The sequence below is a fragment of the Mustela putorius genome, unplaced genomic scaffold, assembly GCF_011764305.1.
Source record: "Mustela putorius furo isolate JIRA1106 unplaced genomic scaffold, ASM1176430v1.1 tig00000129_pilon_pilon_pilon, whole genome shotgun sequence".
NCBI lineage: Eukaryota > Metazoa > Chordata > Mammalia > Carnivora > Mustelidae > Mustela > Mustela putorius.
In genome coordinates, this window is record NW_025421290.1 from 51099728 (window position 1) to 51114086 (window position 14359).

Genomic DNA, 14359 nt, shown 5'->3' on the forward strand with positions numbered 1-14359 from the left:
CATGGGTCCAAATCCCAGCCTGCAGCAAACCAACTGGGGTAGTCAAGTCACTCTTATCTGTTGACAAGTGTGTCTGCCCCTTTACAGGCTGGTTACCTTGAGGGCCAGCTGCCTGGCTCGGTCCCTAGAGCATGACTCTTGCTCTTGGGAGAATTCAAGCCCCACATGTTGGCACAGAGCTTACTTTAAAAAATATATGGGTTACCCGAGGCTTAAATGAGAGAACAGATGTAACGTATCCGCGACGTAGACTCAGTGACAGTTGGTGTTACTTCAGCCAATACCCGCCTCCTTCCTCCGAACCCCGAACCAGCGGCTTCCAGCCGCCGCGGGCGGGTCTGCGCAGGACCACCAGGCACCGCAGAGCGAGGGAGCCCTCGGGCGGCACCTGCGATGCTCCAGGCCGCCAGCGTGGCTGAGCTCGGCCCCGGGCTGGGACCCGGGGTGCTTCCAGCCGTCCAGCAGCCACACGCTGCCGTTGAGGAATTGGTCCCTGGGAGCTCCGGGGGCTTCGCCTCGCTCCTCCTCCAACCCCTGTGTAAGCCGAGTCCGGGTCCATCTCCCTCCTGGCCGCGAGCTCCTCGAGGGAGCCGCGCCCAGCCCCCGGCTACCCGGGGCTGGAGGCAGGAAGGGTGACTGAACCCTCGGGTCTCGAGTCACCGTGAATCATGCCCACAGCCTCGGCCCTATAACCGCTGCCGCGGCTCGATTCCGTGCAGCGCGGTCCCGCGGGCGCGACCTCAACCTCGGCCCTCAGTGTTCCACCAGCACTGTACATGCCGCCCCAGCAGTCGCAGCCAGACCCCCGCCCAGGCCCACACGCCGACTCTTTCGCGGGCACCCGGCGCCCGCCGCCCGCAGCCCACCGCGCCGGGCCGCCGGGTCCGCGCGCAGAGCGCCGCCGCCTCCGCCCGGGACAGCACCAAGTCGCCCCTAGCAACAGCAGCCGGGCGGCTTCCACGGGCCGCTCTGATTGGCTGAGCTCCGGGAGGCGGCGGTGCCGTCACTTCCGGCATCCGGAGGCAGCAGAGGAAGCCGAGGGGCGGCCATCTTGGGTCCGTGAGGCTCTGAGGTACCGGGAGCGGCGGCGGCCGGCGGGTGGAGGCTGAGGCGGCAAGTGAACCCGAGGGCGCGGAGCAGCCGGGCGCAGGCGCCGCTTCCGCAGCTCCCTCCATGGTCGACGCCCGCAGCCCGCGGCGGCCTGTCTTGCACTTCACCTTGTCCACATCCTCCTCGTCCTCGTCTTCAGGGGCAGCCGGCGGCGCCGTGTGGAGGCCCCGGCGCTGAAATCCGCGGTGCGACGGGCGAGGGCGGACGAGGAGGCGAAGGGGTCCGGGCCCGCGGGGCGCCCTGAGGCGCGGGGACGCCGGCGGGCGGACCCGCAGCCCGCCGCCGCCGCCGGCCCGGCCCCGCCACCGCCGCCCGCGGGGCTCCTCGGCGCGGCCGCCGGGGCCGGGGGGAGCATGAGCCGCGGGACCCGCGGAGGGACGGCCCGGGCCCGGCCCGGGATCTAGACGGCCGTGGGGGAGGGGAGCCGCCCTCGGCGGCGCCGCTCCGGAACCGCAGGGCCCTCGAGGACGCGGTCGCCGGCCCCCCAAGGCCGCGCTGATTTGTTTCACCGTCGCATTGTGCAGAAGCGAAGTGAAGTACAATGTCCACTCGGACCCCGCTGCCCACGGTGAATGAGAGAGACGCTGAGAACGTAAGTGGCCGGGGCGTTCTCGGGGTCCGCCGGGGCCGGGCGCCCGCCGCTGCCCGCGGGAAGCGGGGGGCAGCCCGGCCGGGTCGCTTCCCGGAGGCGGCCGCCCTGCCGCGCGGGGCGTGCGGGCCGGGGCCGCGCCTGGGTGATCGGCCGGAGTCTGGCGTGCCTGGCCGGGCGGTGACCTGCGGTCCGGGGGAGCCGCGGCGGGGGCGGGGGGGTGTGCCCGAGCGTGGGTCGCGCCGCTGCGGGTGTAGTGCTTGCTCGGAGCAGAGCCCCGCGTCGGCCGGCCGCAGCCCCGCCGCTGTCAGCTGGGGACGCTTCGTGGTGCCGACGAGGTGCCGATCGGGGCGAGGCGACTGTCCTTCGTGCCCGCTGTGGGGAGGTCTGGGACTAAGTTTAGTGACAGTCGCTACGACCGATGGCCACCGAGGAACCTCCGAGGGGCCTTGGGAGGAAGTGCAGAGCTCTTGGGAAGAGAAGTTTGCGGAGGGAGTAGGGACCGCGTCCAGCAGCAGTTTCCTCCCCGCGCGACGCGCTCCGAAGGGCCGGCGTGCAGGGAAGCCGCGCCGCCCCCGCCGCCCCGCGCCGCCCCCGCCGCCCCGCGCCGCCCCCCGCCGCCCCCCGCGGCTGGCTCCGGGGCGCGCGCGGGGAAGCACTTTGGCTGAGAGGAGCCTTGCGCCCCTTCCAGCGCTCCCATCCGATGATTCTGTAAAAGGGACCTGTGGTTTTGTTCCCCGAGACCTTTTAGAACGGCCAGGAACAGCATTTTTAGGGAACGACAACTTGGGGAAATTCCCGAGGACAGATGTTGACGCTGCCCGAGTGCGTTCTGAGCTCTTCTCGCCCCGGCTCCAGAACTCCTGAGTCAGTGGCGCTGGGGGACGTCTTCTGCCGCACATCCCGCCCGTAGCTCCTGAAGACCCCTCCCGGGCCGGTCGTGATCCGTGCTAGGAGCCGGTTCCTGGCAAGAAAACGCGGTTCCTTAGGAAAAGCTTTCTTGCCCTGCCTGTTTCCACGCTTCCAACAATGTCCCGAGACTTTGTGGCCTCCTGGCATCAAGTGCCTTCATTTTAATCTTCGAAATGCCACTTGTTCGCTGGATAACTCTCCGGGGATTTAATCTGTTCCTGTAAACTTTGGTCTAAAGCATTCCTGCAGTGTATTGATGTAGAGTATTTGACGCTCGTTAGCCTGGTGAGCGAGTAGTCCAGTGGCATGTGTTCCTTCACCTGAGATGGGGTAGAAGGTTCCACAAAGAGTGAATAATACAAAGTCATAGGCTAGGGCGCCTGGGTGGCTCAGTGGGTTAAGCCTCTGTCTTTGGCTCAGGTCATGATCTCTGGGTCCTGGGATCGAGCCCCGAATCGGGCTCTGCTCAGCGGGGAGCCTGCTTCCCCTCCCCCTCTGTCTGCCTCTCTGCCTACTTGTGATCCATGTCTGTCAAATAAATAGATAAAATCTAAAAAAAAAAAAATCATAGACTAGGTGAGTCAGTGAATTTATTCATTTTCTTTTTTCTTTTTCAACCCATATTTATTTATTTTTTCATGAGAAAGAGAGAGGCAGAATCAACGGGGTAAGCAGACTCCGTGTGGAGCAGGAAGCCTGATGTGGGACTCTATCTTACAACCCTGAGATCTGACCTCTTTTTGTCTTTTATAATTAAAATAATCTTTTTGTGTTTGTCTCCTAAACTTTTCTGCTATACACAGAGCCCACTATTTTGTCTTTTTTTTTTTTTTTTTAAAGATCTTATTCTGTTGACTAGTTACTGGAATACATGTATAGATGAGGAGGCATTGGTATTAAGGGTATATGTTTCTTTTAGAGAACCTTACAAGAGATAAAGCAGTTCTTCCAGCTTCATAGTATATTACTTGGGCTAAGTTTTATTGCCGCTCTTCACTCATTCAAATATTAGTTTTTAGTTATTTGGTTTATTATTACTGTGAAAACCCTTTTGATTGTATATAATACCAAGATTTCTGCATCTGTAATTTAAAAACAAGGAAGATATCAACATAAATTTCAGTCAAATTCACCCATATATTTAATTTAGTTAATGCTTCTAGTTACTGCATGTTATCAGGGATAGGTCTGAAATAGAAACTGACAGGAGTATAACATTCTCCCACCTCTTCAGAATCCCAAGTGGGAGCAAAACACAAAGGCTCAAATTAACTAAACATGTATAAAGAAGCAACACAAAATCTATACAGAACTTATCAAATTCAACACCCAAAAACCAAAAAATCCAATCAAGAATTGGGCAGACGACATGAACAGACATTTCCCCAATGAAGACATCCAAAGACAGATGCTCAACGGACTGAGCCACCCTGGCCCACAGGGAATTCATTTTCTTATAGACCCTTGGAAGAACCCCTTTCTTTTTTTTTTTTTTTTAAAGATTTTATTTATTTATTTGACAGAGAGAAATCACAAGTAGGCAGAGAGGCAGGCAGAGAGAGAGAGGAGGAAGCAGGCTCCCTGCTGAGCAGAGAGCCCGATGCGGGGCTCGATCCCAGGACCCTGAGATCATGACCTGAGCCGAAGGCAGCGGCTTAACCCACTGAGCCACCCAGGCGCCCGGAAGAACCCATTTCTGACTTAACCATTTTCCTATTCCTTGACTGCTCTGCAGAGTGGAGTAAGCAAAAAAGTGAGTTGATTAGCTTCGATCATTGACTTTCACCCAGAAAAGCGAAATCTTACATTGACTCAAGAGCAGGCACTCCATACTTTCTAAATGAACTGAAGCCAAAAACAGATTTGTGATAATGAAGGATTTACACTAAATGAGTCTTTTTACTTTGATCTCTGGTGAATTACAGTGTGTTGTTAGAAACAACTAAACTTTATTCTTTGAAAACAACGTAGGGGGCGTCTGGGTGGCTCAGTGGGTTAAAGCCTCTGCCTTTAGCTCAGATCATGATCCTGGGGTCCTGGGATCAAGCCCCACATCGGGCTCCCTGCTCATCAGGGAGCCTGCTTCCCTTCCTCTCTCTCTGCCTGCCTCTCTGCCTCCATCTCTCTCTTCCCTTCCTCTCTCTCTGCCTGCCTTGTGATGTCTGTCAAATAAATAAATAAAATCTTTAAAAAAAAAAAAAAAAAGTAGGGTGGGTGCCCTACTGGCTCAGTCAGTTAAATGCCTGCCTTTAGCCCAGTTCCTGATCCCAGGGTCCTGGGATCGAGCCCCACGTTGGGCTCCCTGCTAGGTGGGCAGCCTGCTTCTCCCTCTTCCTCTGCCCTCCCCACCCCACTGTGTTCTCCCTCGCTCAAGTCTGCGCGCCCGCTCTCTCTTTCTCACAGAAAGAAGTATAGGATATGGAGTGTGCCTTTATTCTTGTGGAATGTATTTAATTGAATTTTTTATAGTGTTACAGTCAGGGATTTGTAGCACATCATTGCCTTAATTCACCATGCCCTGTTTCATTTTTAAGTTTGTATTAGAATGTTCTGGGAGTAGTTGTGTGTCTTTGACAGTGTGGTGCCCTTGTGTCAGTGTTACAGTCTGGCATTTGCCATGTTACTTACCTGCCATTATTGAACTACTAAGTATTAGACTTCCCACCAGTTGGTAAGGATATGAGAATGAATGGAAGCTCTCAGTTTTTGGAGCAGCTCTACTGTTAAAGTCAGGTCTGTTGAGATAGAACTCTTCTTAAGTGTAAGGCTTGATGAGTTGTGACAAATGTACAGATATGTAACCACCATTGTAATCAAGATATAGAACATTTTCATTGCCCAGAAAGGTGCTTACTTTGTCGCCCGTCAGAGTCCCTTCTCTATTCCCCCAGCTCTTCACAACCTCTGATTTTTTATGTGTCTCTGGAGTTTTATCTCTTCTAGAATGTTACATAAATGGAATCTATATTCATGTTTGTGTGTGTGTATTAGTAGTTCATTCCTTTTTATTGCTCAGTAGTAGTTCATTGTTTGTATATACAGTTTTTTAAAAATAGAAGTTCGCCTGGGTGGGTCAGTGGGTTAAAGCCTCTGCCTTCCGCTCAGGTCATGATCTCAGGGTCCTGGAATTGAGCCCCACATCGCTCGCTCTCTCTGCCTGCCTCTCTGCCTACTTGTGGTCTCTCTTTCTGTCAAATAAATAAATAAAATCCTTAATAAATAAATGAGTAAATAAATAAATAAAAGTTTTAGGTTTCATTTCCAGTTACCATAAAGTGTTGTATTAGTTTCAGGTGTACAATATAGTGATTCAGCACTTCCGTAAGTTATCCAGTTAACGTAGAACAACTTTTAATCCATCCACCATTGATGGACGTTTTGGCTGTTATGATTAGAAGCTCTTTGTCTTTCCATTTATCCTGGGAATCTTACTTATTTATTAATTTTTTGGGGTAGATCCATGCTAGGCCTCCCACTGTCAGACTTGAACTCACAACTATGAGATCAAGAGTCAGACACTTAACTGACTGGACCACCCAGACACCCCTCCTGGGACTCCTATCTAAATTTTGAATAATTAGGTATAACTGTGATAGGAATGTTGCTTACAGATCAAGAGTCATGGGGCGCCTGGGGGGCTCAGTGGGTTAAGCCTCTGCTTTCGGCTCAGGTCATGATCCCAGGGTCCTGGGATCAAGCCCCAAATGGGGCTCTCTGCTCGGCGCGGGGGTGGTGGAGGGGCCTGCTTCCCACCCCCTCCCCCGCCTGCCTCTGTCTGTCTTCTTGTGATCTCTGTCAAATAAATAAACAAAGTCTTTTAAAAAAATAAAGAGTCATAAGGGGCAGGTGATGTGCAAGAAGAATATCGTCTTCATCTCAGTACACTACTCTGTTTTCTTTTGTTTGATTTACAGATGTGAATATACACTTTAAGCTGTTGGGTATATAAAAGATAATACTGTTTGGGGTGCCTGGGTGAGTGGCCGATTCTTGATTTCTGTTCAGTGTCTGACTCTTGATTTTGGCCCAGGTCATGATCTCAGGGTCATGAGATCGAGCCTTGTGTTGGGCTCTGCACTCAGTGGGGAGTCTGCTTGAGATTCTTTCCCCTCCCCCTCTGCTCTTTAACCCCACGTCTGCGTTCTCTCTCAAATAAATAAATGAAATAAAATCCTTTTAAATAAGAGATAACACTGCTATCAAATAATTTTAAAACTCAAAATCAGGTCTCTCTGCTCAGCAGGGAGCCTGCTTTCTCCCCTCTCTCTGCCTGCCTCTCTGCCTGCTTGTCAGTCATCTCTCTCAAATAAATAAAATCTTTAAAAAATTTTTTTCTAATTTAAAAATCTCTCTCAAAAAATAAAAATAAAAGTTATGTACTAATTACTCAACTAGAGAGATGTAGTTGTACCCAAACACAGTGTATAATAAAAAAAAGACTTAAAAGTTTTTAAGTCTGCTCTCTGCTGAGCAGAGAGCCCGATGTGGAGCTCCATCCCAGGACCCTAAGATCATGACCTGAGCCGAAGGCAGAGGCTTTAACACACTGAGCCACCAAGCCACCCCAGAATTTAGTGAGTTTTTATCAGTGATTTTCAACCAGGAACGATTTTGCCCCCCCAGTGGACTTTTGATGATGTCTAGAGACTTTTTTTTTTTTAAGATTTTATTTATTTATTTGACAGACAGAGATCACAAGTAGGCAGAGAGGCAGGCAGAGAGAGAGGAGGAAGCAAGCTCCCTGCTGAGCAGAGAGCCTGATGCTGGGCTCGATCCCAGGACCCTGAGATCATGACCTGAACTGAAGGCAGAGGCTTTAACCCACTGAGCCACCCAGGGGCCCCTCTAGAGACATTTTTGATTGTTGCTACTGAAGAGAGTTTACTGACTAGGAATGCTGCTAAACATTTTATAATATGCAGGACAGGACCCCTTCCTCCTCTAACAACAACAACAACAACAAATATCTGGCCAAAAATGTCAATAGTGCCAGGGTTGAAAAACCCTGGTATATAGTTAGCTGTCCATGCACTCAACAGCTCAGTGGCCAGTCTTATTTCATTTGGTTTCTCCCCAAGAAACAAATTCAGTACATCATATCACTTCATCTCTAAAGCTTTTAGAAGAGATAAAACTTCTGTTTTTATAAAAATTGTAATTATAATTCCTTTACCATAATTTCTTCATATCAAATATCCAGTCAGCCTTCAGATTTCTTCAGTTGTTCAGTTACTTTTTTATTTTTTAATTTTTATAAAAGATTTTATTTATTTGAGAGAGAGAACACGCACAGGTGCATGTGAGAGAGAGAGAAAACGCGCAAGCAGGGACAGAGGCAGAGGGAGAGGGAGAAGCAGGGTCCTGCTGAGTAGGGAGCCAGACAAGGGGGTCAGATCCCAGGACCCTGGGATCATGACCTAAGGTCACCCAGGTGCCCCAGTTACATACTTTTTTAACACTTTGTTCAAACTGGAATCTCTTGGGTCCTTATCTTACAGTTAACTAACGTGAAATTTAGATACATTTTGAAGGCAACAGAAAAGTTTATGTTTTAGTTTATGTTCTGCAGTTGACTTTTATAGAGCCAGGGTCAAATTCTGTTTGGACACTGGTAAAATTAGAAATGTAGTTTTCATCTAAATTTTAAAACATATCACACTTTGGGGGCACCTGGGTGGTTCAGTGGGTGAAAGCCTCTGCCTTCAGCTCAGGTCATGATCCCAGGGTCCTGGGATCAAGCCCTGCATTGGGCTCTCTGCTCAGCAGGGAGCCTGCCTCCTGACATGCACCGCCCCCCTCGCCTGCCTCTCTGCCTACTTGTGATCTCGGTCTGTCAAATAAATAAATAGAATCTTTAAAAAAAAAAAATCGCACTTTGTAAGCCTGGATTATTTGCCAAAGTACCAGAGGCCCCAGGGCTTCGCCAATTATTTAACGGTTCCTTGTGCATGTGCAGCATGTACTTACTTATTATTAATGCAGACAAGCCATCAGAGTTTGTCTCTTTAGTGTTCTTGTTTAGTCAGCTATAGGTTATATGACACTGTTATTAACCTGTTCCAGTTTGAGTGCCTACTTTGTGTATGATACTGTGCTGGGTGCCTTAGAGGATATACCTTTTTAAAAAAGTTGATCTCTCTCTTTTTTTAAGATTTTATTTATGTATTTGCCAGAGTGGGTGGGGGGAGCATGAGCACACAAGCAGAAGGAGTGGCAGACAGAGGGAAAAGCATACTCCTTGCTGAGCAAGGAGCCTGATGTGGGACTTGATCCTGGAACCTGGGATCATGACCTGAGCTGAGGGCAGACGCTTAACCGACTGAGCCATCCAAGTGTCCCAAAAGTTGATTTCTGAGAATAAATATTTTTTTACATCAAAGTGTTTTGAGAAAACATCTTAGAGACTTAAATTTGAGGGTTATTTTGTTTGTTCTGTATGTAAATTAGGTGAAAGTGGAAATTGGCAATGAGCAGACTATAGGTCACTTTGATTATTTATATAGTACATGATTATTTACATTGTGATTACTTGTAAGAGATTTATATACAGTTTAATATCAGTTAGTGGTACCTGTTATTTAATTTCAAAGAAGGTTGTTCTGGATTCTAAGTAAGATATAGCCAGATTTTTATCCCTGGAATTTCTTTTCAACCTGGAAGTAAGCCAGGGATTCCAGCCCTTTCTGATCACCATAGGGAGGACTAAAGCAGACACACCTTGTCTCAGTGTGGAGGGGGGCTGATGCCATGTGAAGGGGGCTGGGGGAAGGAGGAAAAGGAAAAACTATTGTCCCACTTCCATTTTATTTTTATGTATTTCTAAATATTTTTTAAAAGATTTTATTTATTTGAGATAGAGTGTGTGTGCAAGGGTGGGGGGAGGAGCAGAGGGTGAGGGACAAGCAGACACCGTGCTGAGAGTGGAACTTGATTCCGAGCTCCATCCCACGACCCTGAGATCAGGACCCGAGCCCAAATCAGGAGTCAGACACTCCAGTACTTTTGTTTTCTTTCTTTCTTTTTTTTAAAGTTAACTCTACTCCCAACATGGGGCTTGAACTCACATACAGCCCTGGGATTAAGGGTTGAATGCTCTACTGGCTGAGCCAGCCAGATACCCCATCTCCCCTCTACTTTAAACTATCAAATTAAACCTAAAGGAGAGAACAGATCTCTTCCCTGTGACTGTCCCAGCTTTAGTGTTATTTTACACAAGAATTTAAAGAATGTGCTTGGAGTTGGTCTGCAAGTAGTAATAAGGAGTTTGTGCTGACCCCTATATACCTGCTTGTACAATAATCCTTGCACTGTGAGCAAGGATTAATTTTTTTTTTTTTTTTTTGAGTCTCACTTTGTCTTCAACGTAGAGTTTTTCAGCACTGCATTCTAGCCACCTGAGTTGTTCAGCCATGGTTAGTCTTATGTGGACTAGGTAAGGCATTTTGTAAGTGGGTTACATGGAATCTTGGTGCTCAGAGTTGAAATTTGAACAGAGCAGGAGGTGTTTTGGTTGTATTTGTTGCTAATAGGCATTTGCATTTGGGTGGATGTTCATTCACTATTGGGGAGTTTGTATTATGGACATTTCACATGAAAATGTATATTGGTAGAATTTAATATAAAATTTGAATAAACTGAACCTAAAGTTTTATTCTAGAATTTTAGATAACCCAATTCTTTATGCAGTAGGTACCTTTATGACTTCATTGACTACAATAGCAGATTCTAGCTTGAGAATCCTGGAGAGGAGTCCACTTAGAACCATTCCCTAACTCAGCCTTCTGAGAATTGCCAATCCTTATCCAGAAGAATAATTTAAACCAGGGCAATCAACTTTTGTTGTTGAAGGCATTTGAGGTGTTTTTGATTGCATTCTGTTCATGTACTGTCTTTCCTTTTCTTCGCTCCCTTGCTAGCCCTTGCCTATTCCTAGGCTCTCCTTGGTACCCATAGGCATGAATTAGCTCTATTAGTGGAATGGACTAAAGGAGTTTGTTTTCTTCTCTCAAAAGAAGGTTGACATCTAGACGTTACAGATATTTAATGATAAAGAACCTTCCACATACCATGGTAATGTATTCCAGGTTTTTTGTTTTTTGTGTTCATTTATGTTAACTTAGTTCAGGTGTTTTGTTTTAAGATTTTATATGTTTATTTGAGAGAGGAAGAGCATGAACAAGGGGGTAGGGGCAGACGGACAAGCAAATTCCCCTCTGAGCAGGGAGCTCGAAACAAGGCTAGATCCTAGGACCCTGAGATCATGACCTGAGCCGAAGGATGCTGAGCCACCAAGCCGCCCCAGTGCAGGTTCTTTATATTTATTTCCTGCTTATTGTATAGTGGTTCTTAGTAGTGCTGTGGAACAACTGTGGAACTCCACAACTTAGTAGTGTAAAACAATGGCCATTTTATTACCCTCACAGGTTGTGTATAAGGAATTCAGACAGGGATGGCTTATCTCTGTTTTTCTATGTGGGATTTGAGTTCTGAGGATCTCAAAAGACCAGTGGGATTTGAACAGCTGGGCTGGGAGATCTACATCCTAGATTGCTTCTTCATTCACATATCTGGCACGTTGGTGGAAGGCTGGGCTCAGCCGGGACTTGACAAGAGTGTCTGCCAGGGCTACTCCATCATGGAGGCAGCAGTATGATGAGAATTCCAAGGTGGTTCAGCATTTCAGAAGAGAAAGAAGTTGCCTGTCTTTTATGACCTAGCCTCAGAGGGCACATAGTATTACTTTTGTCATTTTTTCTTGGTTAAATCTGTCACAACCACCCAGATTCAACAGAGGGGACATATACTTTAACCTTGTAATGGGAAGTGTGTCAAAGACATTGGGTTCATGTTTCCAAATCACTGTAATAGTAACTCTTTGGGTTTATAATCCGATTTAGCATTTTATTGTGTGACCTTGGACAAGTTACTTAATTTCTTTGTTGCCCCAGCTTGACCTCACAGGGCTGTTACAAGAATAAGGCCTTCTGTGCTCTGGCCTCCCTTCCCTCTTTGCTCTCATCTCCTACCTCTCTGCACCCACTACACCCATAGACCCAGGAGTCTAATTGCTGTTCTGGGAACACACCAGGAACACTTCATTTTGAGGGCCTTGGCATTGCCCTTCTTTTTGAACACGTTTCGTCCAGATATCCTCATGACTGACTTTCACACCTCCTCTTAATACATACCGCCTCAGTGGTTTAATCACCTGTGGCTCTCCCAGTCTCCCCAACCCTGATCTAGTTTTTCTTTTCTCTATTGCAGTTGTTACTTCCTACATCCCATATTATTTACATGTTTCTTATGTAGTTTGTGTTTTGTCAGTTTCCTCTAGTATAAGGAAAGCCCCACAGGGACAGGAGTATTTGTTTTGTTTACTGACGTAACAAATAACCTAGAATATGCTTGCCATTTATTAGAGATGATCAACAAAATATTGGTTGAATTAGTGATTAAATGAGACAATGTGGCTAAAACATTTGAAACAGTGCCTGTTACATAGTAACAGTTAAATGTTAACCATTGTTAATGTTGATGGTAACTGTTCTTCTCATCTCTGTCCCTGTGTCCCTAGCCTTTCCCCTCTGTAGTTACTCTACTGAGAGCATCTCCTCTCTCCCTTCTTAAAACCTAAGATAGCTTTCTTTTTTTAAAAAGATTTTATTTACTTATTTTACAGAGAGAGATCACAAGCAGGCAGAGAGGCAGGGAGAGAGAGAGCAGGAAGCAAGCTCCCTGCTGAGCAGAGAGCCTGATGCGGGGCTCAATCCCAGGACCCTGAGATCATGACCTGAACCGAAGGCAGCGGCTTAACCCACTGAGCCACCCAGGCGCCCCCTAAGACAGCTTTCTTAAAGGGAGGCTTGATGATAGTGTCTGGGCTTGGAAATGGAGAGAAAGATGGTAGTGTAAGACTGGTTGAGGGAGTGATTATGAAGCATGCCTGAGGTAGAGTGGACAAGATGTGGAGCAAAAAAAAGGAACAAAAACAAAGCATACAAGAAGTTGGGATTTGGAATTGCATATCTGGAATAGAAACAAGCCTTCAAATATAAGTAACTCGGGCGGTTAAGTGTCTGCCTTCCACTTAGGTCATGATCCCAGAGTCCTGGGATAGAGTCCAGCATCTGGCTCCCTGCTCAACGGGGAGTTTGCTTCTCTGCCCCTCCTGTGGCTCATGTGCTTTCTCTCTCTCTTGCTCACTCTCTTTCTCTCTAAGTAAATAAATAAAATCTTTAAAAAAATATATATGTAACTTAATCATGACCAAGTTAATTCCCGATCCGTGCCTTAAAAATATTTCACTTTTTTTATGTTGAGATGTAATTGACATATAAAACATACTAGTTTATTAGTATCAGGTGTACAGTGTAATGATTCAATATTTGTATTGATTGTGAAGTGATCACCACAGTAAGTATAGTTAATGAATGATTAACATTCATCACCATGCATAGTTAAAATTTTTTTCTTGTGATGAGAATTTTAAGATCTACTCTCTTAGCAACTTGCAAACATACAATACAGTATTATTATCTAAAATTACCATGTTGCACATTTACATGTGTAGTTTTTTTTTTTTTTTTTTTTTTTTTTTAATCCAAGGAAATAATACCATCTACTCGGGGTTGTTGTGATTGAAGAAAATAACACCGATAACGTGCTTGGCCCAGTCCACACCACTTCATGGGCATTCTGTGGATGTTAATTCCCTCTTAAGACAGTTTCTGTAGTGTTATTCTAAATAACTAGATAATCTAAAGTCTTTGGTTTAGCATTCCAAGTTCTTGATATACCTTTCTAGCTTTATTTCTAACTGCTCAACTATATAACCTTAATACCCAACCAGACAATTCTGCTTGGCTATTTGTTTACCCAGAGATCTCACCCCTGGTGGTTGCCAGGTCCTGTGTTCTGAGACTGCAGAGGGACTCACAGTCTAGTACTTTAGGATAGGGATTAATTAAGCTAAGGGTTGGAGATAGAAAGGGGAACAAGGCAGAAAGGACTGCCTAGCCATGAGCATAGAGATAAGTTGCCAGCTAGGGATTGCCGCTTGTATTAGTTACTGTGCTCCAGGTTAGCTCTTCAGCTGGGTTAGGAGTGCCTGAAAGCTTTGGCACCATGCTTTATTTCATCACTTTGTAGTGCCTGGCACTTAGTTGCTTAGCCTGTAGTTAACTGGTCAAAAGCTACTGAGTGAAAGTTTTCTTTAGCCACAATTTATTTTGCCTTACAATCCTTCTGAGTAAATTATTTTTCAGTCCATTTCATTATTATGATAATTTACCTGTTTTACTAGTAATACTAGTTTATTCAAAGTGAAACCAATTTCACTGAATTTATGGATATGAGCAATAATAGTTCATCATTTCTGTTTTTCATATTCTTAGAAACTTCTTATAAATTCAGCTGCAGAAAGTCACCTTATCTTTGGTCAGTGTGAGCTCCTTCTCTTGTTTTATTTACTTTTCTTAATTCCCATATATGTTTCCCATATCCCTCCAAGAGTGACTGTTCTTTGTTTAATACATTGTAATGTGTATATATGTATGTGCCCTTACAAAGTGTACATTGGCCCTTCATGTAAATACTGCATATGTCTCATCCATGCATCTGATCTTTTCTGACCACTGGCTAGCACACTCCGTGGTGTGCATCTGTCTACCATACTTGACATATCTGCTCGCCGGGGTTAGACATTCCACTTCCTGCAGCCACAAAAATGCTATAGTAAGTATCTTCATG

At 46.6% G+C, this 14359-nt stretch overlaps 1 protein-coding gene across 6 annotated transcripts in view; it reads left to right on the forward strand.

Moving 5' to 3' along the window:
- Window positions 1–1395: 1395 nt before the first annotated feature.
- The window catches only part of MARK3 (microtubule affinity regulating kinase 3), a 117953-nt gene continuing 104989 nt past the window's right edge, over window positions 1396–14359 (forward strand). For all 6 annotated transcript variants that reach the window (XM_045074209.1, XM_045074217.1, XM_045074215.1 and 3 more), the window contains exon 1: window positions 1396–1702. In XM_045074209.1, coding sequence (XP_044930144.1) covers window positions 1652–1702 — 51 coding nt within the window. In that variant the 5' untranslated portion in view covers window positions 1396–1651. The remainder of the gene's footprint in view (window positions 1703–14359) is intronic.